Source organism: Rhipicephalus sanguineus, unplaced genomic scaffold, assembly GCF_013339695.2.
Source record: "Rhipicephalus sanguineus isolate Rsan-2018 unplaced genomic scaffold, BIME_Rsan_1.4 Seq9052, whole genome shotgun sequence".
Taxonomy (NCBI): domain Eukaryota; kingdom Metazoa; phylum Arthropoda; class Arachnida; order Ixodida; family Ixodidae; genus Rhipicephalus; species Rhipicephalus sanguineus.
The window spans coordinates 1-9,295 of NW_023616260.1; the positions used below are offsets into that span (position 1 = coordinate 1).

Here is a 9,295-nt window from a genome sequence, read left to right on the forward strand (position 1 = left end):
TCTTGCACAGTTCTCTCGAATCCGTACGAGTCGCCAAGTTTTCCGGGGTTACAATGAATCCGAGTCTGCGAGGAAAGCCAAGAAGTGCGCATTGCTCAGTGCGAGGCCTGGAACTCGCGTATTAAACAAAAATGAAGGAAAAGAAAACAAAAAGCATTCTCGAAACAAAGTGCACAGAGAGAACTGGCGCTTACCAATAGAAATTGCAAATTGCGAGCAAAAGCTTCGTTAATTCTGCCTTATGAAGTGACACGGAAGGGCAGCGATGCGTTTCAGAGTGCAAACGGCTGAAGCCTGGTGGTTTTGTTCGAAGTTTACGAAAGCGATGATCTTGTCGTCCAACAACACCATTTGTGCGACCTCATTTAAAACCTCCTCCAGTGTGGAGATGTGAAGCAAATGTTGTCGTCGTCAAATGTTCCCACTTTTGTTCCTTTCCTTCCTTCATTTGGAACTTTCTTCCAGGACTTCGTAGCAGATGAATGCATATCTGAGTGGTTTTATTTAATTTATTTAGTTATTTTTTGCGAGAGTTGCGGGAAGGTGGAGTAAATAGCTGCCGTGGCGGTACAGTGGTTATGGCGCTCGGCTGCTGACCCGAAGCCGCGGTTCGATCCCGGCCGCGGCGATCGCATTTTGAATGGAGGCGAAAATGCTAGAGGCCTGTGTACTTAGATTTAGGTGCACGGCAAAGAACTCCAGGTGGTCGAAGTTTCCGGAGCTGCGCATGCCTCATAATAATATCGTTGTTTTGGCACGTAAACACCCCCCCCCCCTCACACACACCACACACCACACACCACACACACACACACACACACACACAACACACACACACATATAATATATATATATATTATATATATATATATATATATATATATATATATATATATATATATATATATATATATATATATAATGAGAGAGAGCGCGCTGGAAGCAGCCCTACTTTGCAGATTTGATCTGCTTAATATGCATATCAACAATGTCCGCGTTTCTAATGCATGTGCTGGCCATGGACCTGACCTTCAAACTTTCCAAAAGCGAGTGATATTCCTGAAATTATTGAGATACGCATTTAGTATACATAGTGAAAGCTCATTTCATGTGGATACCTTTATCTGACCATGTCGAATTTTTAGTATTATGTGACTGGACTTTGTGTAGCGTCATTCGTTAACATATTGGTGTCAATGTGACTACACATTATGTGAATTCTGGTGTTATGTGTCTGGACTGTATATTGTGTTGTCCTTATTTTCAGTATGTTAATGGACTTTCTGCTGACGTCAGTTTTTTATGGTCTGACTGACTCATGCAAGATGTCTGTAGCTGCGATTTTATGTAGTTTTTGGATGTCATTTTCTCTAATCCTATTATCTGTGAAAATGAAAAGCCGGCGCTATATAAAAACGCCGAAATCTAATAAAAAGCTCTAATAATAAAAAAAGAAACAAGGCTAATCTTGCTTACAGAAAACAGATCGGCCTTGTCGTCTTGGACATGCTCGACATCTGTCTGAAGACGCAAGGACCCTTGTCGCTATCTTGGACTTTGAGGCCGTATACGAAAAGCCCTTTTCTCGTAAATCCTCTTTGCCAGTGCCAGACCAGCTTCGCTAATATGCCGAACACCACGACTGGCCTAAAGCTTCAATTGCACATAGTGATGTCGAAATAACGTTTTCGTGAATTTTGGTCCTGGTATACGTAATTAGGGGCTGACCATATCACGTGCAAAGAGGCTATGAGCTGCAGACAGATGCTAGTTGTCACACTACTTGTCTGTACGGACCTAGCAGATGCAACGTACTACTTTAGTATAAAGCGCTGAAGCGTGCTATCGGTGCGTTAGCGCTCTCTGCCGTTGGCCGCTTGTACGAGACGACCGTACCATAAGCATGACTCGCCACAGGGCCCGGTCGCCCCTCCTCGCAATGATTGCTTCTCAATTAATTAATTAATTAATTAAATTCATCAATTAATTGATCTATTAAGCAACCAACTGATCAGTCTATCAATCAATCGATCGACTTCTTACTTCCGTATCAAGTGGACACTGTGGTGGACGCAAACAAAAAGCCATATGCAGGATTGATTAGGTCTGCGCCCCCACGCATGGCAAGCAGGAGCACTTGACTTTGACTGCTCCTTTCATCAACGACACCGCTCTACGTCGCGCGGACTTCACCAGACTCGAAGATGGAAAGGCAGTGACCTGTCTTATCGCGTCGCGTGACTAATGGCTAACTGCACTGAATGACTTCACTGCAGAGAGAGCAGCGCGATTAGCAGCGGCATGCCAATAACATGCCGCTTGCAGAGAAGGAGATAAGTTTCTGGGAACTTGAGTTTGTTTTTTCTCGCGGTTGAGACATGTAGCGCAAGAGTATAGTGCTGATTAGCTGCTTAGAACTGTATCCGACAAGACGCACATGATTAGCGAACTGATGATTTACATATTGAAACGCGCACTTGGTTCTAATGTTTCAGTGTGAACGGGTTTCACCAGCTAAAAGTGTTTCATCTAAATCTAAGCACACGGGTGTTCTTGCATTTCGCCCCGTCGAAATGTGGCCACCGTGGCCGGACTCAAACCCGCGTCCTCGTGCCTAGCACCGCGACACCTGAACTGCTATTCCATCGAGGCGGTTTATATATTAACATATTCCATTTCGTCTTCAAATTAGTTCAGATAATTTCCTTTCATTTCATGACTTGCGTTAGCAGACAGAGGCTTGCAGACGCCTGACGGAGCCCATGCCTTTGTCATTTCGTAACACGTGCTGCGCAATAAATAACAATTCAAACGTCCTCAAATTTTAACGAATTTTTTAAAGACAAATGTCAATGAATTCACTTGTTAATAAATTTCAAAAATACTTCGGAAATTTCATCGCATCAAAAAATCTAAATGAAAATTCTGAATCGATGTTTGTATGCCGCTGGCAACCATTGTTCACAGCTGCGGCAATCTCATTATCACGTAAATTGCTGTCACGAGTGGCGGACGGGCCTGAACGCCGGCAGACGAGGGAACGCTTCTATGTACGAGATTTCCTTATTGCGACAGCAATGATGTGGACACTCAGGCGCATTTTCGCCGTCGCCGTCGCCGTGAAGTTCCGCATAAAGTCCAACTTGATAAGATCGCCTCGCGCGTCGTGTGTTCTGTGTGCGAGTGAAAGCGTGCAAAGGCTGCCGACGATCGCGGCTCAAGTGGAAAGGAAACACGCCGGATGTCTCCGTCGCGCGAAGCGCGCATGGGTCCCGGAAATGTGAAAGAAAAAAAGGAAGGAATAAATAAAGAAAGGCAGAGTAGGTCACATTCTTGCCCCCATTTCCCCGAGAGAGGAGGGAGTCCCATTTTTTTTTAAATACAGCGCTTTCATTTTTTTTATCTTAGTGTTATTTACGGTTATACGATTTACCTAAGTGACAGTGACATTTGGAGTCCAACACTGTCCTCTTGCACGTGTCTCTTACGCCGCTTGGCGAGATTGGAGAAGACTTGCGGCGCACAGGCTCCCCTGGTCGCAGATTTGCGTGTGCCGTGCTGCCTGCGCACCATCAACTGGGTTAGGCATCCTAGATTCACAAGCTTTCTAGTGACGTGCTAGCTATGAGCGCGTCATCAAAAAAGCAAATGGCTTGCAGTTCTTCACAATACTTTTTTCTTTATTACAGTGCATTTCAGCTGTTGGGATAGTGTTCTCCCAATGGCAAGCAAAGAGAGAATAAGCTAGTACTGTAAGCGGGGGCTGCTAATTTTTGCATAGTGAACATTGCACTACGGAAGGCGAATGAGCAGGACTGTTTGTGCATTCCATCTCAAACGTAGATTAAAGGTCCCAATACTGCCCTCGTTTACCGATCTCTGATGACTGAACCCGTATAAGAAACTCCGGCGGCAGGACTGACGCTTACGACTGAGAAACCGTCATAACTACAAAAAAAAGGCTTAACAGTTTCCTTTTTTTGTTTTTACAGTTTGATTTCATGAACACGCGTTTTGCAAATCCACGGTAGCTGTATCATCATTCTTGGCTCAAACCGCTTTGTTAATTCTAACAGATTACAACAAACCTAATATTTGCTGAGTCTCAAAGCCGTGAAACTTATTAGGGTGACAGTTGCAACCTGCAAAGACGATCGCCTTAACAGGGTCACTCCAACTCGCTGAAAAATTATTCCTTTTGGCATCATGGCGCTGTGAAGTCTGTAGCAATGTTCTAGATTAAAAAAAAAGAGAAAAGCGTCATGTGCGCCGAGTTTCCTGCAGCTGACTGATTTATGACCAGGCTATAAAGACCCCTCTAGGGTGTTATGTGGGATGGCCCGAGTTTGGCGAAACTCGGGATCTTTCCGAGCTCTGGCGACACCCCCTTTTGAACGAGCTAACAGTACGAGAAGGTGAAACCCATCACTCAGCGCGCGCTCCGTTCGATTGGTTACGATGGAACGCGGCGTCACGTCAAGGGCGGTCGAGAAGGTTGGGTGGTGTCTTCAAACTACAGGCACCTTCTTTCATTTACTTGTCGTGCCACTGAGTACAGAAGTGCACCCATGCAAGAAAAGTGGCAGAAAGTTTTACTAACTATATTATAACATGACAGTGTTTTATGTCGGGGTACACCGCGGGTCCACTGACGTATTTCCGTCACGGATATGACGTTGTAAAATATAAAGACTAACAGTGGGTAAAGAAAAAAAACAGAAGAAAAAGTTCTGTCACCGGGAATCGAACTTACGACCCCTCGCTCCGCAGCGCGCAGCGCGCGAGACGACTCGGTCGCGGACGGCACGTTCTTCGCGATGCTAACGGCGAGCGATTTATATACACCATTTGCCGGTGGCTGTACTCAGAGATCTGTGTTACAGCGTGTTTTCGTTATCACTAGCGAGATGGCTCGACGTGCTCGAAGAGCGCGATTGAAAGGTCGTCGCCGTTGCGACGAGCGCCCGCGTCCACAGGGCGTCATCGCCTGTGCGTGCGCTTATCTCGTGATCGCGGTGGTTTGTACTTCTCGCGTTGAGAGCACGAAGGTCACTTGGCTCACTGCAGCGGCCGCTTTTACAAATGTTACAAATGTGACAGTTCGCTTTCATCCTGTGTATGTTCGTTCCGTGAGTCCTTTCTGCTTGAGCAGCGCGTCGCAAGTTTCGAGCTGCTTGCTGTACTTCGCGTGACATTACAATTTGTTACTGTAGCATTCATTCCTTCGCCCTTGGGGCGAAAGAATGCGCAACAAACGCTCAACTACGTCTGTGAAGACACGTTTCACTTTCGTGTTATACCGATTCCTATGACAGAGGGATCAGCCATTTTTTTTTTATGTGTGCGCTGGCCGTTTGAAATCGTTTTCAAGCGTTTAATGTCTGCACTAAGTATCCTTTAGAATAATCAGCACCGTGGCCTCTGAGATTAGTTCCGACCGAGCGCCTTACAACACCGCTGCTGGAGCTAATCGCAGAGGCCACGTGTATAATCACCATGGTCGGCCTGTACATTCTAGCGCTTTGCTCTGCCGGCGCGCGCCCTCTTCCTCCTCGTCATCATCGTCTGCTCTCGCTCCCCGAGCACGTGCGCCCGGCTGATAAGCTAACTGGATGGGCGGTATACCTAGCTAAGTCTGGACATGCTATGGCGAAGCTGATTAAGCCAAATCATGCTAAGGCCGAGCTAATTAAGCCACGTCTTACTAAGACCATGCTAATGAAGTCGTGTAAAGCTAAGAACAAACTAATTAAGAACATGCTAATCAACATGATACTAATTAGGAGCGTATAATTAAAACAAAGATAATGAAGACCTTACTCACAGAGATCGTGTTAATTAGGATCGTGCTAATTAGGATTATGGTAATCACATCTGTACTATTCAGGACCTTGCGAATTAAACTTTTAGTGTCGTGGTAATTAAAACATTATTAATTAAGACAGGACTATTCAATATCATGTTAGTTAAGACCTACCTAATCAATAGCACCAATATTGAGACCGACCTGACGTGGTCTTCACTCCGAAGCAGACCGAGCAGACTGGCAGACGAGTCGCATAAAAAGCTGGAAGAAGCTAGGTGATCATAAGCTTCTCCGATGGCTCCAGACTTCCACAAAGAGTGCAAGCTGACGAAATTATTTTATATGCAAAAAGCTTCTGCTTAGCGTCCACCGCACGAAACGCTTGACAGTCACACCGGCACTATGACAGTCACGAGTTGAACTGGGGTCTCTTCAGAATCAATGAGCTTGTAGCCGAGTTCACGCATCATCAATCAATTTGTTCGACAGACGCCCGCGGCGAAGATCAGGTCCGCCCACCGCGTTTGCTCTTACCTAGGAGCAGTGCTCCCGCCCGCACACCAGCGAGTGGCACGATTCATCTATGAGCTCAATCGCACAGGCTATGCACATACGCACGAAGAACTAAAGGTTATATCACGTGGCTACGATGTCTCGCATTCATTTCACCGCGCTCACGACGTACCACTCAACCATGAAGCAAGCGCCCTGATGGGATTTGCGGGGAGAAATATTACTATTTACTTGTTTGCGGAGACATTGTTTCTGCCGATTCGTTACTACAGAAAACTCTTCAGACGTGTAATGTAAGCATAGCAGTAACCTGTCCATTTATTTATCTGTAATATTCCAGAGAAGTGAAACGAGCTGCGTGTGCGCCCTTGTTGCCTTCGAGAGTGGAAATTTCCATGCTGCAGGTGAAACGAAAGAATTTTCCGAAAGAGGACAAACGCCCACGAACACGCCCGTGGGAACTGCGATGATCAGTTGGCAAAAAGATGGCGCGAGAATCACGCTGACGTCGCTGCATAGTTGAAATGTTCACTGAGTGGCGGCGCTGACGCGTTCGCACGCAGTGTTCCTTTGAAAACTGCCGCAAATACCGCACATGCGTTTGTGACGCCACGCTCCTTCTTGTAGCCGTTTTTATCGACGCTGCTATCGCGTGCTCCACGTTGTCTTCCTGTCATGACCGCCGTAATGCGAGCTCGGAACGAACACGTGTGCCCGAGAAGCTCGGGCCATCCTGCATAGCACTCTAGGTGGTATATTGGGTTTAGGACAAAACTCAACCCACTGCACTCAACACCACTGCTTATTTATGCTGTTTCACGACATCGGTGGAATCCTCAGTTTTTTGCACCAAGCCTGAATTGTATACCTGTTGAGGGAGAGAAGCCAATGCGCATAGGGTCCAGTTCGGAGACAAGATATTTCACTCTTGCGGAGGCAAAGATTGTGGTTCTTCAACAGGCCATGGTTCATCAAATGGGGCCATAAACATTGTCAACAATGTTCTATATAGTTCCAAGCTTTTGCAATGAGAAATCATTGAACTTTAGCTTTAGCAAGTGACCCGATTGTTGACCAAATTGCATAGCCAGCCTGAGTTGATTAAAGCTGTTGGGCACACTATTCTGAGACGTTGACCGTACTTTCAGAGTGCTGTCAAATGCTAAAAAAATGCCAATGCACGTTTTTCGCTTGAATACTGCGAGATCCGATGTGGCTTCTCCAAACGGCTGGAACTAGAACATTGCGTCGCTGGCGCACTGAGTGTTCCAAATGGAAACATGTCAATGTGAAAGTGTAGGCGCACTCGGTGTTCCAAATGGAAACATGTCACTGTGAAAGTGTAGGCACACAGGTATGTGTTCTTTCCTTCTTTTGTTTGTTTGCGTTGTATACACGAAAATTCGATCGAGAACGTTCCAACAGCTTCGTTTGTGTAAATAAGGATAATGGCAGCTCAACCCACAGACTTTAATTTGAAAGTGCACACTTTGTCATTGGCCAGGAGCCTTCGCTAAGAATGCTTAACAAATGCCTAAGAAATATGCCTAACAAATGCCTAAGAATATAGATAGCCCGTATTCATATATATTTGTTATTAGCTCTGATGTTTGGACCCTGTAAAAAATTTCTAGCGAATCCTGAAGATGCACGCCATATTGCGTCACTCGAGATTAATTTCGACCATCAGAAGTTTCGTTCATTTTGTGCTCTGAGTGCACGACGTCTCTTTTTTTAAAATTTCGCCCCCATCAAATGTGGCCGCCGCGGCCGGTATCGAATCCGCGACCTTAGGACGGGAGCAGAACGCAGTAGCCTATCATGGCGAGTCCTGTTATCTTTGTGTAGCTCAGCTGTGTGATGATAAATCGGTTACGTCATTCGTAACATTTGCTTAGAAGCTCTAATGTCACTTAAAACTGGTTGTATATCTCACCTGCTCTGAGGACTTCACCCAGCAACCTGCCAGGAAAGCTTTCTTCTGACCAAGAGCAAGACTGCGGCGGGAGGTCGGAGCTATCAGCATCCCAGCCTGCAGGCCACCCTTCAGTGGCAGGGACGGCGAGGCCTTCGTCTTGAAAGAACACCCCGTCCGAAGGGCTCGTGCGTACCAGGATGCCTTTGGAAGGACCTTCGCATTCGGCCGCTGACCGTTCGAGTCCCAAGGCTTCTTTGACTCTGGACCAGTTAGGGAACCGCTTGCCCTTCATGCTCCTGGAGTCGGCGTAGTCGTCCTGTGTCCCGACAGATTTGCTTCTTTCTCGAGATCGGCAGCGGCCTCTGGAGCGGAGTACAACTTGCGTGCTGCTCCTGTGCACACCATCCTCGAGCACTCCGAGTGCCTGCGTGGCAGAGCCCCCTCCTGGACTCGGTGTACGATTGGACGCCTTGCGCTCCTCAAGGCCGTACTCAGGATCCAGCAGTTTGTGCATGTCATGTAGGTCCTTCATATCTTCCAAGTATTGGACACGCCTTTGAAGTTTGTGGTTTTGCTCTTTCAAATCACCGAGCTGTTCCATTAGTTTGCAAAGGTTGTCCAAGTGGTCTAGGCCGACCTTGGGCTTTGTCTGCACGCACGAGATAAATGGAATAATATGGTGTCCTTCCTCGTCGTATAGGCTAGACATTTTGCGGCGTAAAGGAATTGCCTTCCAATAATAATGTGACACGTACGCTGCACAAGAAAGTGACATGCTACAGAATTGTAAGATGTCTGAATTCCTTGATAATGCAGAGAGCTCATAACAACATTTGATCCGTTTGTAACACTGCCGCAGTCAACGCGAATCAAAGTCACGTGTTCGCTTGAGCTGTTTACTAACTTAACTTTGATTGAACTTAACTTGGATTGCAGACATATAGTATATGCTGAATGGAAATGCGCGTCCCCAAAAATATTTGTCTATAGCGAGTATAGAGCGTGAGCAGGGCTTTCAAAAGGCAAGTTGTGTCACCTTCGATGGGCACGTTCCCTGC

General features: G+C 46.4%; 1 protein-coding gene across 1 annotated transcript; it reads right to left on the reverse strand.

Moving 5' to 3' along the window:
- Positions 1–48: 48 nt before the first annotated feature.
- Positions 49–8,946, reverse strand: LOC119378636 (uncharacterized). The gene is made up of 3 exons (XM_037647703.1): positions 8,256–8,946; positions 3,434–3,562; positions 49–65 (listed from the first exon to the last, which is right to left on the reverse strand). The coding sequence occupies exons 1-3, from the start codon at positions 8,944–8,946 to the stop codon at positions 49–51; spliced, it is 837 nt and encodes a 278-aa protein (XP_037503631.1).
- Positions 8,947–9,295: the final 349 nt, after the last annotated feature.